The sequence below is a fragment of the Aspergillus costaricaensis genome (genome assembly GCF_003184835.1).
Source record: "Aspergillus costaricaensis CBS 115574 unplaced genomic scaffold BO79scaffold_46, whole genome shotgun sequence".
Taxonomy (NCBI): Eukaryota; Fungi; Ascomycota; class Eurotiomycetes; order Eurotiales; family Aspergillaceae; genus Aspergillus; species Aspergillus costaricensis.
Window position 1 is genome coordinate 76,858 of NW_020291846.1, and position 18,614 is coordinate 95,471.

General features: G+C 50.1%; 3 protein-coding genes across 3 annotated transcripts; 2 read left to right on the plus strand and 1 right to left on the minus strand.

The window, feature by feature from the left end:
• The first annotated feature begins 407 nt into the window (after window positions 1-407).
• BO79DRAFT_181803 (transcription factor IIF subunit TFG1) lies at window positions 408-3,141 on the plus strand. Its single transcript, XM_025680177.1, has 4 exons — window positions 408-1,918; window positions 2,001-2,294; window positions 2,348-2,591; window positions 2,659-3,141. Exons 1-4 carry the CDS (start codon window positions 569-571, stop codon window positions 2,898-2,900), a joined length of 2,130 nt encoding a protein of 709 aa, XP_025534817.1. The 5' UTR covers window positions 408-568; the 3' UTR covers window positions 2,901-3,141.
• A 396-nt stretch (window positions 3,142-3,537) lies between these two features.
• On the minus strand, window positions 3,538-9,863 carry BO79DRAFT_259669 (tetrafunctional fatty acid synthase subunit FAS1; the record flags this gene model as incomplete). Its single annotated transcript, XM_025686378.1, has 2 exons — window positions 3,538-4,011; window positions 4,071-9,863. 2 exons carry the CDS (start codon window positions 9,861-9,863, stop codon window positions 3,538-3,540), a joined length of 6,267 nt encoding a protein of 2,088 aa, XP_025534818.1.
• A 2,167-nt stretch (window positions 9,864-12,030) lies between these two features.
• BO79DRAFT_181811 (trifunctional fatty acid synthase subunit FAS2) lies at window positions 12,031-18,356 on the plus strand. Its single transcript, XM_025680178.1, has 3 exons — window positions 12,031-13,051; window positions 13,125-18,073; window positions 18,133-18,356. Exons 1-3 carry the CDS (start codon window positions 12,523-12,525, stop codon window positions 18,241-18,243), a joined length of 5,589 nt encoding a protein of 1,862 aa, XP_025534819.1. The 5' UTR covers window positions 12,031-12,522; the 3' UTR covers window positions 18,244-18,356.
• The last annotated feature ends 258 nt before the right edge of the window (window positions 18,357-18,614 follow it).

Consider the following 18,614-nt stretch of genomic DNA (forward strand, 5'->3'; position numbering starts at 1 on the left):
ACTATACAATATGTATACATTTACCTATATGACCAGCCTGCTTGCCCCAGGCATTTCGCAGGATATGTCAGACTGAAAATAGACCATACCCACAGTCCGCTTTGTATCCAATACTTCAAAGTATTTCTTTGATCTGTACAGGCCGAGGTAAATGGTAATTCACATAGTAGTGATAATGTCCAATAGACACCATAAGGGCTGACAACTTGAGTGAGTTTCTGTAAAAATACAATGTAGCCCACAGTGACATTATCTGAGCAGTGGTAACACCAGACGGAGTATGCCGTTGTACCTTTGTGACGCCACTACCTTTGTCAACAAGTGAAAGTCCACTTACGTAATCACTTTCACTTCAGTCATCTCGCGTCCGCCCGGCTTCACTTCAAGTACTCAACGCCTGAGTAGTTATCTACTCTCGCTCGAGATCTTCATCTTCCACCCGGCACACCGCATGAATCTGACAATCTGACTCTGGCCTTAAGCACAACACTTGCAGTATTCAAGCCAGTTTTCCTCGAAGACTTGCCAAGGGCTTCCCTGACCCCGACAAGTACCACAGAACGTTATTATGACCACACCTACTAATGATCAGACTCTCAAGACCCCGATGGGGTCGAACGGTCCTCCACCACTGCGCATTCGCCGGCCAAAAGTGGCTGATCCTCTAGTGCGACCGAAGAGGAGACCGGCAATGAGACCCCCAGCTCCAACGTCGGCAGCAAATGGCGCATCAAGAATGCCCAACTCCAGACCAGTCACTTCGGGCCAGCTACCAGGGGCTCGCGCTGAGAAAAGCTTGACCCCAAAGAATGATTTCTCGGCAAATGGTTTCAGCGGCCCGTTGTTGTCTGAGAATTACGTTGATTACCCCATCGTGACTACAAGACGAGCATTGCGCGAAGGCTTGAAGCACCATATCGCCAGGTTCACCTCGAAAAAGTCCGTCGATCCTCGCGACGAAAGTCAGTTTACTCGCCCCGTTAGGCTCCAGCGCCGAGATCCACGAGCACGACCGAACGACGCGAACGTCGAGAGAGGCCAACTCAATTCGAAACCCGGCTCCGAACAGAGTACCCAGATGGATGAACTTGAACGCGAGGAGTTGGAGGCTAGAAAAGCAGCTCGTGAAAAAGAGCGCGCAGATAATATGGCCCAAATAGCCCCTTCCGTCGGCTCAGCGCCGAAGAGGCATAATGCCCCCAAACAGAAAACCCAGCAAGTGACTAAAACAGACATGACCCCCGAGGAGATTGCCAGGACTCGGATCAAGTATGAGGAGGCCCTTCCGTGGCACTTGGAGGATTTCGACAACAAAAACATCTGGGTAGGAAATTATGAAGCCGCGTTGTCAGAGACCCACGCAGTCTTTGTGCTTGAGAATACAGGGAAGATGAGAATGATACCGGTTGAGAAGTGGTATCGCTTCAGCGCGAAGAATACATTCAAGGCTTTGACCATAGAAGAAGCCGAGAGACTTATGGCTAAGAAGATCAAAGATCCGCGGTGGTTCATGGAGAAACAACAAGAACAAGCTCAACGGAAGGAACTGGAACAATTTGCCAGACAACAAAAAGTGTACGCTGGTAAACAGGGAACCCCAGGCGGTGTCGAAGGATTAGAAGCGGATGAGATGGATTTCGAAGAGGATAGATTTGCCGATGATGAGGAGCATGATGATCTTTTCAACGAGGATGAGGAAGCCAAGGCTGCTGAAAAGCGAATCAAGCAAGACCAATTGAAAGCCAATGTGTTTGATCTGAAGAACGAAAAGGACTATGAAGAGGAGGAACTTAGAGAGAAAAGAGAAAAGGAAGCCCGTCGAGTGCTTGGAAAGAAAGTACGCAAGGCCCTCCAGAAAAGGGAAAAGAATTATGATTATAGTAGCGGTTCAGACGTGAACCCTTATTCAGATGAGGAGGTACATTTTTCGTCCTTACCCTTTTCATATGTACATTTGTACAGGATTTTTTTTTTTTTGGTGACGATCTGACATTGGACAGAGCTCGGACGACAGTGAAGCCGAACGACAGAAGGAGGAGGAAGAGGGCAAAGCCGAGGAGGACAAGAACAAGAAAGAGCCCTCAAAAGGCAACCTTACTCCATCAGGTCGCTCACGACATGCCGATCCGACCAAGAAAGGCTCTGCCGCAGCACCTAGAAAGCGACTAGGGTCTCCTTCTGATGCAAGTGGTACAGATACGTCCCGCAAGAAGGGGAAGAGCAAACATCCGTCTTCCCAGCCGACACCTCAGCCACCATCTCGTCCTATGTCTCCAAGCGCGTCATCATTACCCGTACGTTTTAAGTTCGTTAAACTGCATTTGTTTCGATTATTGACTCGGCCTAGGTCAGCAAAAAGCGTGTTCGGAATGTGTTAGCAGGCGGCGCGGGATCTGCTAGCGATGTTGACGGCGGGGCTGGATCGGGAGGCGAAATGAGTGAGAGTGGAAAGGTTAAGAAACTAAAGCTCAATCCTCCGTCAGTGGCATCACAGAGTGTGACACCGCAGGGCTCAAGGGCCGGCAGTCCGGCTCCCTTGGGCAGCAAGAGCTTCTCTGGCAGTCGTGCTAGCAGTCCGGAATCTTTGAGGGGTAAGTTATATGATTCTATCATTCTGTGCACTACGAATCGATTTACTGAGTGGCTGTACACCTTCAGGTCCAACACGCATTTCAACCCCGGGTCCATCTGGTAGTGCCCAGGGCTTCCCAACACCCGCAGAAATCCATGCTGCTATTCCGCAGTCTGGTATTGGAAGTAGTGATCTGCTTAGAATCTTCCGTCCTCGTATTGGGGAATCCAAAGAGAACCACCGGCGTTTCATAGCAATTGTCAAAGATGTTGGAGTGTACGGGAAAGAAGATAGGCTCCTACGACCTGGTTCACTGAAAGAGACATAAACCGACACATCACTATCCTGCAGATCTTATGACAGTGTTGTCTCGCACCAATGAACAAAAGTGCTTTCGCGAAGCGTGAGCGATCAATGGAAAGACCAGAAAAAGCCTTGCCGTTGCACTGACTTGAAGGAAAATCCCCATGGTTTTGTAGGGGTTGCTGGACAGTGTACAGCTAGCTATAGGGCACAAGAGACAAAGGCGCCACCGGTGTATCTAATCTTAATTCGATAATCTACATAAGTTGGAATATTCTTCGTACCTGTCAAGGCAAAGTGATTTTTTAGGCCCGATCGTTGTCAAAGTCTTCGTAATTGTAGCGAAAGAGGCAGCATCAATCCAGCAACGAGCGGATCGACTTGTGCATAGAAAAATGTTGCGAGTAGTAACAAATGCATATGAGCAGTTTGAAATCACCTCAATCCGTAATAGAGTATGTGAAGAAATTTCATCTCTTAACCTCATTCACACCATAATAGTTGATTGATACGACTATATTCCTACATCAATCGCCAAGGGTCTGACATATTGAACAGTGATATTAGGGGCAATTTCGAAACACCAGCGCTAGAACAAGACTGAGATTTAGAAACAAACGAACAACAGAACTCCTATATATATTGGAAAAATGAATCTACCCCTAGGCATCAGCCACTCCAGTGTTGCGTTCACCATCCTCATATTTCTCCCAGTTGGCTAGGATATGCGCGATTCTGGGAGAGTTGGTGAGTCTGTAAACATCCTCGAAGTACTCCTTGGTGATCTCGAACGGTCTTGCTGTGACGTTCGGGATATATTTGCCGATCAGTTTACTAGGGTCAATAGTAGTCTTGTTGATCTTCTTGAGCAAGAAAGAGCGGAAGGGCTTGACACCAGAACGAAGGAAGGTGCTGTGGAAGGGCACATCAATGCCTCGGAGAGGAATGGTGGCGAAGCCGCGCTCGAGAGCAATAGGCTTAGGCTTCGACTCTGTCTGCTTGACACACTCTTGGATAATGTTGACAAGGTGCGTCTTGACGTCGTCCAAAGACATGCTCTGCATAAGTGCAGGGATGTCAATGTTCTGAGCCTTGAGATAGTTGAGCAAGTTCGTGAGACAGTCGAGTGCCCGAAGCTGCAAAGAAGTTAGAACAGAACGGACAATAAGTTGTAGATATAGGGGTTAAGACTCACATCACCGGCAGCAACATATTGCATGTTGGCGACATTGTAGTTGACAATCTCCAGGAGCCAGCCAGTCTCCTCAGAAATGTTCTCCACCACATATTGCAAGGCTTGTTCGTTGAACGTCTTGGAGATTCGGCTCGGGTTGACAGCACACATAGAGTAGTTAGAGCGACCTTGCTCGTCTCGCTCAACAGCAACCTGCATTGTCAAGCCACGATAGAACACAACAGAGACCAAGCTTTCGATGGGCATGACATCGGCAAGTGCGGCGAGAGCCGAATACTCACCCAGCGAGTGACCTGCAAAGCTGCTATCTCTTTGGACGAGACCCTTGGAACGCATATCCTCGAAACTTGCCTTCTCCATCAAAGTCAGAGCCGGCTGAGTGAACTGAGTTGCGGAAAGCAGGCCAGAGGGCGAACGGTAAGTGTAAGACGCCGTATCCTCGTCGATCTCCTTGAAGATCTTCTCAGACTTGATGGATCCATCTGCGTTGACGGTTTCAAAGGTCATCGACATGTAGTTCTGTCGGATAGCTTTACCACGAGGACCACCAAAGTAGACAGTCAGCTCCTTGGGGTTGTTCTTCACAATGTCGATGATTGAGAGACCGTAATTCTCGATGAAATGGCGGTCTGCACGATCCCAAACCTCTTTGGCAACTGGGCTGTTGGCGTACAATTCCATACCCATTCCCTGCTCCTGGGATCCCTGGCCGGTAAAGACGTACGACGTGACAGGTTGCTCTACTTCAGCCTCACCAAGGAGAACCTTATCTTCAGTGTCTTTGTTGATGACCTCGACCTTGATGATCTTACGACCAGCGATCATACCAACATGCTGCAATTTGACGGCGATGACATCATTGGGCAAGACCATGCCAACCAGGGACACATGGAAGCCTCGAACGCGGCCAATGTTGTTTTCGGCCGCCCACGTCTCAACATAGCTGCGGACTGCAGCACTCGAGTACATACCGTGAGTGATAGTGCCGGGCAAGTTGGCGTAGCTGGAGAAGACTCGAGATACGTGGATGGGGTTGTAGTCGCCAGAGACACGAGCGTATGTTTCGTTGGACGCAGGAGCGCGCAATTCCAAGGCAGTCTTGCCGCTGAGAGGGATGGGGTTCTCAAAGTAGACCGGTTGTTCAATAGACGTTCCGTTGCGCTGAAGGTAGTCGATCACGGGGTTTCCGTGAGAAGTACCGGCTTCATAGTCCACAGACGCCACTTGGATAATCTCCTTAGTGGGGAGCTCGAGGAGCACTTGACCAATTGTCTGGACGTGGCTGAATACAGACTTGTTCTTGAAACGGATCAGGCTTTGAAGACGGAAAGTCAAGGTCTGACCCAACAGCTCAACATCGGGGCCATCCATGCGGAACCATTCCTTCGAGCGAAGGATCGCAACATCCCGACTGGAAGCAAGATGAACCTGCATAGGCACTTCGTCCTTGCGCTGGAAGGTGTTTTCGAAGTCCAGATAGGCTCCACGGTACAAGAATTGACTGGTGACGTGCATGATAGGCTGACCATCTCTTTCAATTGTACCGCAGACTTCAACCATCTTACCAGAATCCTGGTTAATGACAGCGTTGATCTGAGCAGTAGTATCCAGAACATCTCCGACCTTGAGAGGCTGAGCTCCAGGGACCATCTTGAATCCATTGGAAAGGTGAACCAGCTTCAAGAGATCACCATCGATGGTGCGTGGGAAGATAGGCTTAGTGATTGCCTGCCAACCAGCAACAATGGCAAAGTCCATGGGAGCATAGACCTCTTTACCGGGGCGATCGACAAAGGCTTCGCCAGTGTTACCGACAGCATGAACGAAATCAGCAACGGCTTGGGACGTGATAGTGGTACGCCCGCCGCTGAAAGTGGCAGTGGTGGGCGTATCAAATGGAACATCCTTGTTGCCAAACCACACACGGTAGTAGAACTCCTTGATGCGGTCGTTGCGGCCGTCCATGACCTCACGGATGGGAGCGTAGCCTGCCTCAGGATGATATGTGAACAAGAAAGTCAAAGGCACAACGCCGGCCTCGGCCGTGCGTCCTTCATACATAGTAAAGCTGATTTGACTCTGCTCGTTCATCTTCACCTCGACTGTCTTGACAAGCTTGCCAGACTGATAAGGTTCTCTCACGATGATAGTCGTCTTCGAGGGATCATCCGGGAAAGAAACTTCAACATACATACCCGGAACTGGCGCAACAATCCGTTTCATCGGGTTAGTCTGGAAACGATGGCCTTGGACAAATACATCGGCCAGGAACATGGCATGCCGCCAGGAATATGACGGTCCAGCAAGGAGACGCAACCAACGGTCCAAATCCGGCAGGTCAGCGGTTGGGGAGGAGGACAAGCGGTAGGCGACCTTGTTAGCGTCTTCCGAGATGGTGAGGCCGTCGATGTCCGAATCATCAACATCCTGCTGGAAACGACCTCCGAAGTATTCAATAACAGGCACTTCGCTATTATCGCCGCCGTAGACATCCTTGGTCAAGCTTTCAATATGACCTTGATGAATACCATTCAGGATGTCCGCAACTGGCTCGTCAATAATGTTCGAGAACTTGGCAGCCATCGGACCCTGCAGGATACATGTTCTACCAACGTCCTGACCAACAACCGCCTCCAGGTCTTCGCTTTGCCACAGGGAGTCCTTCTTGAACCAGTACTCGAAGTTCTCATCCAGAGAGGGAACGAACGGCACTGGCTTCTGACCGCGTCGCTGGCAGAGCAATAGGAAGTGCTGTACATCTTGGGCGTTGATCAACTGAGATGCCGCTTCCGGATAGGAAGCCAGGATGTTATCAATGGCCGGGTACGGTGTGTTGAGCTCCGAGTAGTTTTGAAGCAGAGACGGTTGACCCTCAGTAGTGGTGAATCGTTCTTCAACTCGACGGATGAAATCGCCGGTCAGCTTCTTCAAAGATTCATCAATCCATCTACTTTCATGCTTGACATACATGAGGTCCACCATGCGGTGAACCACTTCGGTGTAAGTCATGTCTTCCAGGTCGACTGTCTCTCCGGCAGCGTTGCGACCGAACCAAACCTTCTGGAAATCGTCGTTGAGCTTTTGGATGATGTAGTTCCGGAGCTTCTTGAGCTCGGGGACACGCTTTGCCTTGTCAAGCTTGAAGATCTTCTGGTCCATTTCGTGCCAGAAGAGAACACCTCGAGTGGCCAACTTGTGAATAGGCTCACCCATCTCCGAAAGTACGGTGACAACACCACCTGCCGAGCCCTTGTAAGTCTTCTCCCAGTCCTTGTCGTCGAGACCCGGAGCCTCGGCGATGGCCTTCTTGGCGTTCTTGGATGTATGCGCTTCTTTGGAGATCATCATGCGACTGCCGAACAGGCATCCATCAAAAGGCATAGGCGGGTAACCGAAGCCAGAAGACCAGGTACCAGACAGGTAGGGATAGGTATCTTCCGAGCCGCCGAAACCACTGCCGGCAACAAGAACGATATTCTCGCAGCGCCTAATGCGGCTATACATCTGCAAAATTGGCTGGTGGAAATCTTCAAAGGAGTGATGTCCACCACCACGTCCACCAGTCCATTGCAGGATGATAGGGAACTTCGGATTAGCCTTTGCGATATTGATGACTTGCTGAATTGCATCGACAGAGCCCGGCTTGAAAGCGATGTGCTTGATACCCAGCGTTTCAATGTACTCGTTGGCCACCTCGATAGACGGCACACCGGCACCGATGGTCAATCCTTCAATTGGCACACCCTCAGCCCTCAGCCTGCCAATCAGGGGAATCTGCCAAGCCATAGCCCGGGGGTTAACATAGATCAGGTTGATTGTAATACCACGACCAGGGGGGATCGCCTTTTCAATCTTGTTGACGGCCTCGGTCATTGATTTGGCATTGTAATAACCACCACCAGCAAGTTCAATGTGATAGCCAGCGTTCATGGTCGCAGCAACAAAATCCCATGGAACAGTGGTTGGCGTCATTCCAGCAACCATGATGGGAGGGATGCCTAGCAGTCGACTCATCTTGGTATCAACGAAGGTTTGCCCCACTGCGTTCTTCACGAGACGCGGTCCATATTCCTTGACCCAGTCAATGGCATACTGGACGGAGTGTTCATCGCGATCGAAGAGCTCAGGCTTGTAGCCAACTTCGGCGTTGGTGCCATCCATAGCACCAGCAAGAACCACGCGGACACCGGTACCATCCTTGTTGCGGTTTGTAAGAACTCCAAGACCGGAGATGCCACCAGGTCCAAAGTCAACGATATGTGTGGCCTCTGGGAAGACAGTTGCCTGCTCCCAATTAACGGCATCGTGAGTGATCATTCGAACCAGGGCGGGAACAACATTAGCTTCACCGGACTTGCTCAGATCACTGCCAGACTTCGTATCGAAAACCGGGATTGCGAGGGACCCGGCAGGGATCTCGATGTCTTCAAGATCTTCCAGAATCCTGTCATATGCCGGGTACAAGTACTGGCTGTGGAACGGAGCGGTGATAGGAAGGAAGCGGTTAACGAAGCGAACTTTACGTTGTGTGTAGGGCACCCGGTTTTGGTCCAAACCTGTCGGAGCCTTGACCTTGCGCAGGCGCAAGTTGAGACCGTAAAGAGAGAGAGGCGGTCCAGTGACAACGAAATTCCGAGCACTGTTGACGAGCGAAATGGAGATATGGCGATCCTCGGGAAGATGCTGGTTCGTAGTGTCAATATGTTCCTGAACGGCAGATCTTGGAAGGTCTCGGATAGACAACATAGGCGTAGGCGTGCCTTCTCCGTTTTCGATCGAATCCTGGAGGACAGACGGGGCAATGGAAGTGCGGGGGTAGGCCTGCTGACTACGGAGACCAATCCAGAAAAGCATCGTCAAGGCATTCTTGGCGGCCTTGTCGAAACTCTCCCAAGTAGAGGCAGAGGCAATTGCAGCAGCTGTTACGACGCCCTGGGAATGGCCAGTGGTTCCACTGAACCTTTCCAGAAGCTCACCGGGCGTTTTGCCCAAGACCTTGCAGGTCACAACAAAGTGCGCCAGCTGAACCAGTCCGATCAACGGCAAGCTCACCGGGGCCGACACAAGGTAGTCGGTGTCGGGCTGAGAGTCACGATCCTGAAGCCATTGCATGATATCCAATCCCTTGGAATAGAGCTTGCTGGCTTCGGGCTCATGAGAGAGACTCTGCAGCAATTCCGCGGACGAAGTGATAAGATCGTCGACGAAGGAAGGGTAAGTGGTGTAGATTTCTCTCAGCTCATCAAAGTACTCTTCGATATTCCCTTGTCCTCCGAAAACCGAGTAGATGCTCGCCTTCTCGTCCGAGGCAGCTCGGAACAATGCGGAGTCGTAGGGCTTAAGAGGGCGACCAACTGCTGTTCTCCCAGCATAGTAAGCCTGAACGACGGTAACCTTCTTGGAGGTAATGCCGGGTAGGCTGGCAGCAACAGCATGAACGTCATTGCCCCTCATAAAGGCGCGTTCAAACTCGTTCAGAGCCAGCTTCAGAACCTCCACATAAGTTCCACTCGCATCATCCTCGCCTTCTTCAACTTCATGTGCAACATGTCCGATGTATCTAGCCACCAGTTCCGGAACTGAGGAAGGCTCATCATCCTGAGCAAGCTCGTCCGTCGGCTGTGGTAAAGAAGCTGTAAAGGTATCCTTCAATTGCGACGCATGGAAATGAAGGGAGGTCGGCACAAGGAAGGAGAATTCGAGTGACCCATGTGTGAGAATAAGGGGCCTCAACGACTGTGACGAGCGAGGGGTATTAATGCCCGTCTGGGGGCCAGTGGACGTTCCGTACATCTCGTGGTCTCGTGTATGTCTCTATTGGTTTGGTCTGGGATAACGCAATTGAAAGCCAAGCAATGGCGAAGGTATTATCAACAAGGATATATCGAGAGACTCTGTTATGTATAAGCGTTATGCAAGATCCTAGGAAAATTTCGAGGAAAGAATGATATTGCAATGGCAAGGAAGGCTCTGGATGATGGGGTAGGAAAGGCACTTGCGGGGAAGAAATCCGGAACGAAAACACTTTTTTTTTTCCTTCCCAAGGAGGGGAGAGTGCAATAGTTGAGTGAAGGTTATGAACAATTGAATCAACTGTTCCCGGGGTATCCTACCTAATTCTATCACGGATGGGTCTTTTCTTTCGAACAATACTTGATCAAGTCTGGCCGAGTTTCATCGACTGGTCCACCGTCCACCGAGGAGAAGATAGCGGTGTAATGAGGTTATGGGCAAGTTTTAGAGGGGGAAAAATATTACAATATGGAAAAAACGGTAAAATAGATATGAAGAACAAAATGAAGAAGGATGACAATAGAAGGGGAAAAAAAGGGAGAGAAGGTGGACTGGTACAGACTGGAGTGGACGGGGTGAACCAGACCTTAATTGGTACAAAAAAAAAAAGCTGTTCACCACATCCAGGCGATATTTTATTATTACACGTGCAGAGATAGGTGTGGCACTCACACAACGCTGCCCACACAACCAAGCACCACAACCACAACACACTCTGTTGAACCGGCCGAGCGGAGGCAGAATTCCGCCGGCTTGGGCTGGTTGAATGGGAACTGACCGGATTAGGTATGGTGGGCAAGAGGATCTCCCCAAAGGTCCAAAATGGTTGGGCTGGCCCGTAGGGTTGGATATGACAATACCTGACCAGTGACCACCAATGTACCCTCCCACTCTACCCAAGTTAGTCTAGTACTCATAACTACTCCGTATATCTATCTATATATCCATGCAACGTATGTTCAACGCCTGCCTGGCAGCAACCAAGTGTGCAATGTAGGTATTAAATTGCAATTGTAGTGGTTGTAGTATCATTAAGGTAGCGTACCTACCCGCATTATACATGTATACCTTGCATTTTAAAGAAAATCTATAGGAGCTCTGAAAGACCTAGCTACTGCCTCCATCAATAGCCATATATGCGCACCATAGTCTACATAGAGACAGATAATATGCTAAGGCAAAAAGTATTAGTCCCTTCATAACACGTATTTGAGATGTATCTAGCCCCATTTCTAGCCTGAACGTAGTCGCTTATACTTCTCTCATCTTTATTACTTATGCAAGGACGTCCCGTCTACTGGGAAACGGGGACCCAAGATCGGTTCAACTATAATGGGCCAATCAATGCTACTCGAATGTTATCATAGTACTCACAGACATTGACGAGTGGCATATAGTCGATCAAAGAAGTACTTCCGTGGTACACTGTTGTCAATGATCGCCTAGCTGTCACTGGTTGAGGCATTCCGTTTCATACTTCTTGAAGCCAAGATGTAGATTAGTACTTGCTACACATTTCCCAACCATTACCATCTAATTCACTCCGAGATCTCCAATTTCTAAACTCCAGATAGTATGTATGTAAAGCCAGAAAATGCTGCTGAGTGACTATACAAAGGCACCTATGATGAACAGGCACTACTTAGTAGAGATAAGTGACTACTAGTATTGTAGAGAGTATGCTTTGTATACATGGAGTGTAGGTATCAGCTAAGTCATTTATTACGCGTGGGTAATGAGAAAAAAAAATTACGGAGACAGGTTAGCTCAACTTATGATTTGGTTTGACTCCAACTTCCATATTTCCGTTTATCATGATTATTATTATTATTATTATTATCACCATCATGGACTCTCATTGGAGGAGAGAAGATGTTCTACCCTGTTCCATTCCAATTTAATGGCTGTTTCCATGAGTTGTTCCCCAAAACGTCCCTCCTGGAGTACTTCCATACTCCGTACTCCGTACCGCACGAAAGTAATCTCCCGCCCCAACACTCACCAAAAGCTTCTAGTCCAAAATCCCATCCACCCATAACTCTGTAAGCCCTCTTCTGTCGGTGCATAGATAGTATCTTCCAATCTCCCTATTTCGTCTAATAGAAATTCATAATTCTACTATTTTATTTTTTTTTATTGTGATTCTTTTTGTCCCCTATCCCATCCACTTTTCTTTGGGACATCTCGGTCCCAGGTCATCGGCGAATTCTCCCCACCGCCAGTGGCTCCAGGCTGGGGTGAGTACTCTTAATTCCCACCTCTAACAACTTTTTTTCCCTTCCGTTCCAGCATCTTTTTTCCGCTCGCTGGTTGTATGTGCGGTTCAACCAGGAGCCAGAAAACAACTTCTTCTTTCCAAGTAATTATTTCTCTATTTTGCTGACTGGTTCTTGTTCAATTAGAACTGAAACTGTTCAACCATCATCACCTTATATTATCAGTTTAATTATATTCTTCTTCTCTTACCCTAAGCCTCATCACTCGATTTCCCTACCGTTGGCTGCTGTTCTTCCTGGATTATCTCTCGAGCCGGTTTTTCAAGTCGTATCTTCCCCCCACCAAGTCTGTCGCAATTCCTTGATACTGCGACCGCTATTCTCGAACCGCACCGGGGCTCTTTTTTATACTCTTACCATTCTATTACCTAGTCTCCTTCAACATGCGGCCCGAAATCGAGCAGGAGCTGGCTCACACTTTGCTGGTTGAACTTCTGGCCTACCAGTTCGCTTCACCGGTGAGATGGATTGAGACCCAGGATGTTATTCTCGCAGAGAAGAGGACAGAGCGAATTGTGGAAATCGGTCCCGCAGACACACTGGGTGGTATGGCGAGACGGACCCTCGCATCAAAATATGAGGCATACGATGCTGCTACTTCCGTCCAGCGTCAAATACTTTGCTACAACAAAGATGCGAAGGAGATCTATTACGATGTTGATCCCGTGGAGGAAGAAGAAGCGCAACCATCGGCAGAGCCTGCGGCCGGTGCCCCTGCTGCTGCTGCTCCTGCTGCTGCTCCTGCCGCTGCTGCTCCCGCGGCTGCCGCTCCACCTAGTGCCGGCCCTGCAGCAGCAATTGAGGACGCACCGGTTACGGCAGTGGATGTGCTGAGAACTCTGGTCGCGCAGAAGTTGAAGAAGAGCTTGTCGGATGTGCCCTTGAGTAAAGCCATCAAAGATCTGGTTGGAGGTATGTATTTGCCATCTCATCCGCCTCCACATCATTGCAAATGGATATTGATTTGGTTCCCTCTCACTACCAGGTAAATCCACTCTGCAGAATGAAATTTTGGGAGATCTCGGAAAGGAGTTCGGTTCGACGCCCGAGAAACCGGAAGACACACCTCTGGACGAGCTAGGCGCATCTATGCAGGCGACATTCAATGGACAACTCGGCAAGCAGTCTTCATCCCTTATTGCTCGCCTGGTCTCGTCGAAGATGCCCGGTGGCTTCAACATCACCGCAGTTCGCAAATACCTTGAGACAAGATGGGGTTTGGGATCTGGTCGTCAAGATGGCGTCCTTCTCCTTGCTCTCACTATGGAACCACCCTCCCGTATTGGCTCCGAGGCTGAGGCCAAGTCGTACCTTGACGATGTTGCCAACAAATACGCTGCCAGCGCCGGCATCAGCCTTTCGGCACCGGCAGCTGGTGGTGATAGCGGGGCAGGTGGTGGCGGCATGCTCATGGATCCGGCTGCGATTGATGCCTTGACCAAAGACCAGCGGGCATTGTTCAAGCAGCAGCTGGAGATAATTGCGCGTTATTTGAAGATGGATCTACGCGCCGGTCAAAAGGCTTACATCACTTCTCAGGAGTCTCAGAAAACATTGCAGGCCCAGCTGGACCTTTGGCAGGCCGAGCATGGCGATTTCTATGCTTCTGGTATCGAGCCGGCTTTCGATGCCCTGAAAGCACGCGTGTATGATTCTTCTTGGAACTGGGCACGCCAAGATGCTCTGAGCATGTACTACGACATCATTTTCGGCAGGCTCAAGGTCGTGGATCGTGAGATCGTGAGCCAGTGCATTCGCATTATGAACCGTTCAAACCCACTGCTTCTTGAGTTCATGCAGTACCACATTGACAACTGCCCCACTGATCGGGGTGAGACCTATCAGTTGGCCAAGGAACTTGGTGAGCAACTTATCGAAAACTGCAAGGAAGTCTTGGGTGTCGCCCCTGTGTACAAGGATGTCGCTGTGCCTACCGGACCCCAGACTACTGTCGATGCCAGAGGAAACATTGGGTACAAGGAGGTTCCCCGGGCCAGCGCTCGCAAGTTGGAACACTACGTGAAGCAAATGGCGGAGGGAGGCCCTATCTCCGAGTACAGCAACCGCACGAAGGTCCAGAATGATCTCCGCAGTGTCTACAAGTTGATCCGCAGACAGCATCGCTTGTCCAAGTCATCGCAACTTCAGTTCAATGCGCTCTATAAGGAAGTTATTCGTGCTCTCAGCATGAATGAGAACCAGATCATGCCCCAAGAGAACGGTTCTGGCAAGAAGACCGGCAGGAATGGTGTCAAGCGCAACGGCAGCCCCCGCGCAGGTAAAGTGGAGACCATTCCCTTCTTGCATCTTAAGAAGAAGTCCGAACACGGCTGGGATTACAGCAAGAAACTCACCGGTGTTTACCTGGACGTATTGGAATCTGCTGCACGGTCAGGTCTCACCTTCCAGGGCAAGAACGTCTTGATGACAGGCGCAGGCGCAGGCTCCATTGGAGCGGAAGTGCTGCAAGGCCTGATTAGTGGTGGCGCCAAGGTGGTTGTCACGACAAGCCGCTACTCTCGTGAGGTCACTGAGTACTACCAAGCCATGTATGCCCGCTATGGTAGCCGTGGCTCACAGCTTGTTGTGGTGCCTTTCAACCAAGGTAGCAAGCAAGATGTGGAAGCACTTGTCGACTATATCTACGACGCAAAGAAGGGTCTCGGCTGGGATTTGGACTTCGTTGTTCCATTTGCTGCCATTCCTGAGAATGGACGTGAAATCGACTCGATTGACTCGAAGTCTGAACTGGCTCACCGCATCATGTTGACAAACCTCTTGCGACTTTTGGGTTGCATCAAGACACAGAAGCAGAGCAACGGTTTTGAAACCCGTCCCGCTCAAGTCATCCTCCCCTTGTCTCCTAACCATGGTACTTTCGGAAACGATGGTCTTTACTCTGAGTCTAAGCTGGGTTTGGAAACTCTTTTCAACCGCTGGTATTCTGAGAACTGGAACAACTATCTGACCATTTGTGGTGCTGTGATTGGATGGACTCGGGGTACAGGTCTCATGAGCGGCAACAACATGGTTGCCGAAGGTGTTGAGAAGCTCGGTGTCCGTACCTTTTCCCAGCAAGAGATGGCCTTCAACTTGCTTGGTCTCATGGCGCCTGCGATCGTCAACCTGTGTCAGCTTGACCCTGTCTGGGCTGACCTTAATGGTGGTCTCCAATTCATCCCTGACCTGAAGGACCTCATGACCAAGCTTCGCACGGAAATCATGGAGACAAGTGATGTTCGCCAGGCAGTCATCAAAGAGACTGCAATCGAAAACAAGATCGTCAATGGAGAGGATAGTGAGGTCCTCTATAAACGGGTGATCGCTGAGCCTCGTGCCAACATCAAGTTCCAGTTCCCTAATCTGCCTAACTGGGAGGAGGATGTGAAGCCACTTAACGACAACCTGAAAGGCATGGTCAACCTGGACAAGGTCGTGGTGGTCACCGGATTTTCGGAGGTCGGACCCTGGGGTAACTCTCGCACACGCTGGGAGATGGAGGCTTACGGCAAATTCTCCCTTGAAGGATGTGTGGAGATGGCATGGATCATGGGCCTTATCAAGCACCACAACGGTCCATTGAAGGGTAAGGCCTATTCAGGATGGGTCGACGCGAAGTCTGGGGAGCCCGTGGATGATAAGGATGTGAAGCCGAAGTACGAGAAGTTCATCCTTGAACATTCTGGTATTCGGCTTATCGAGCCCGAATTGTTCAAGGGCTATGATCCCAAGAAGAAGCAGCTCCTCCAGGAAATTGTCATCCAGGAGGACTTGGATCCGTTTGAAGCTTCGAAGGAGACCGCAGAGGAATTCAAGCGTGAGCATGGCGAAAAGGTGGAGATCTTTGAGTTGCCAGAGTCCGGCGAGTACACTGTGCGCCTGAAGAAGGGAGCCACTCTCTTGATCCCGAAGGCCCTTCAGTTCGACCGCCTTGTTGCTGGCCAGATCCCTACTGGCTGGGATGCTAAGAGATACGGTATCCCTGATGATATCATCGAACAAGTTGATCCCGTCACGTTGTTCGTCCTTGTCTGCACTGCTGAGTCTATGCTTTCAGCTGGTATTACCGATCCGTATGAATTCTACAAGTACGTCCACCTGTCTGAGGTCGGAAACTGCATCGGCTCGGGTATCGGTGGTACCCACGCGTTGCGGGGAATGTACAAGGACCGCTACCTGGACAAGCCTCTTCAAAAGGACATTCTGCAGGAATCTTTCATCAACACGATGAGTGCCTGGGTTAACATGCTTCTCTTGTCCTCAACTGGCCCGATCAAGACTCCAGTCGGAGCTTGCGCCACTGCGGTCGAATCCGTTGACATTGGTTACGAGACGATTGTGGAAGGAAAGGCTCGTGTCTGCTTTGTTGGAGGATTCGACGATTTCCAAGAAGAAGGATCTTATGAATTCGCCAACATGAAGGCGACCAGCAATGCCGAAGACGAGTTTGCCCATGGTCGCACCCCGCAAGAAATGTCGCGGCCCACCACTACCACTCGTGCTGGATTCATGGAGTCTCAGGGTTGCGGTATGCAACTCATTATGAGTGCCCAGCTTGCTCTGGACATGGGTGTACCGATCTATGGTATCATTGCGCTGACCACCACGGCTACCGACAAGATTGGTCGCTCTGTTCCCGCACCCGGTCAAGGAGTTCTCACCACCGCGCGCGAGAACCCTGGCAAGTTCCCATCTCCTTTGCTGGACATCAAGTACCGTCGCCGTCAGCTTGACCTGCGTAAGAAGCAGATTAAGGAATGGCAAGAATCCGAGTTGTTGTACCTCCAGGAAGAAGCCGAGGCTATGAAAGCCCAGGCCACTGATGAATCTTTCGACGTCTCTGGCTACCTCCAGGAGCGCGCTCAGCACATTGAACGCGAAGCTATCCGCCAGGAGAAGGATGCCCAGTTCAGCCTTGGAAACAACTTCTGGAAGCAGGATTCACGTATCGCTCCTCTTCGTGGTGCTCTCGCCACCTGGGGTCTGACTGTTGATGATATCGGTGTTGCCTCATTCCACGGTACTTCTACTGTCGCTAATGACAAGAATGAATCGGACGTCATTTGCCAGCAGATGAAGCACCTGGGTCGGAAGAAGGGCAACGCCCTTTTGGGTATCTTCCAGAAATATCTCACTGGACATCCCAAGGGTGCTGCTGGTGCCTGGATGTTCAACGGCTGTCTTCAGGTCCTTGAAAGTGGTCTGGTTCCTGGCAACCGCAACGCTGATAACGTAGACAAGGTGATGGAGAAATTCGACTACATCGTTTACCCAAGCCGCAGCATCCAGACTGACGGTATCAATGCCTTCTCTGTCACTTCATTTGGTTTCGGACAGAAGGGTGCACAGGTTATTGGTATTCACCCCAAGTACCTCTTCGCAACCCTCGATCGGGCACAGTACCAGACCTACAAGGCCAAGGTCGAGGCGAGACAGAAGAAGGCATACCGCTTCTTCCACAACGGCCTGATCAACAACAGCATCTTCGTCGCGAAGGATAAGGCTCCTTACGAAGATGCCCAGCAGAGCAAGGTCTTCCTCAACCCTGATTACCGTGTGGCTGCCGACAAGAAGACCTCGCAACTCAAGTTTCCTGCCCAGCCCCCCAAGGCTGATGACAAAGGACTTGAGAGCACAAAGACTATGATTGAGTCGCTGGCTAAGGCTAATGCTTCTGAAGACTCGAAGGTCGGTGTGGATGTGGAGAACATCGAAAGTTTCAATATTGAAAATGAAACCTTCATTGAACGGAATTTCACCGCAAGCGAGCAAGAGTACTGCCAAAAGGCAGCGTCTCCTCGATCATCCTTTGCCGGACGGTGGAGTGCCAAGGAAGCTGTTTTCAAGGCCTTGGGTGTCAGCAGCAAGGGCGCAGGTGCCCCTCTCAAGGACATTGAGATCTCAAGTGACTCAACCGGTGCCCCCGTCGTCAATGTAAGTACTACTTTGTCATCGCCCCGCCGATAGGAAATCCCGACTAACTTGTTATCCAGCTTCACGGTGCTGCAGCTGAAGCTGCCAAGCAGGCTGGCGTCAAACAGGTCAGTGTCAGCATCAGCCACAGTGATACCCAGGCAGTCGCGGTCGCGGTCTCCAAATTTTAATGCGCTTGATGAGGAATAATGGCCTGAATTTATGTCATGTACCTTGAGTGTAATCTATCATGTCTCTTTCCTAGCCTCGTTAGACAGTATTAGATTGTCAATACATAACGTCTTTGATTCCAATGCTTGTTCAAGTGTTCACTTATCATCCTCTCTCCTCTGTGTTTGTTGCGCTGCTTGGTTCCGATAGGAGGTTCAATGTGTGGGTTGCTGACCTCACAGCGAACGCCTCAACTCTTACTCGGTTGTATTCCCACGCTTAGAAGAGCGTATTGAATCCATGATGGACAATTTCTCAAAGCTTACATGGGTAAACTTCAAAACTTTCTAAGGTACTATTAAGTAATGCAATGACAATTGAAGTGCAGTTA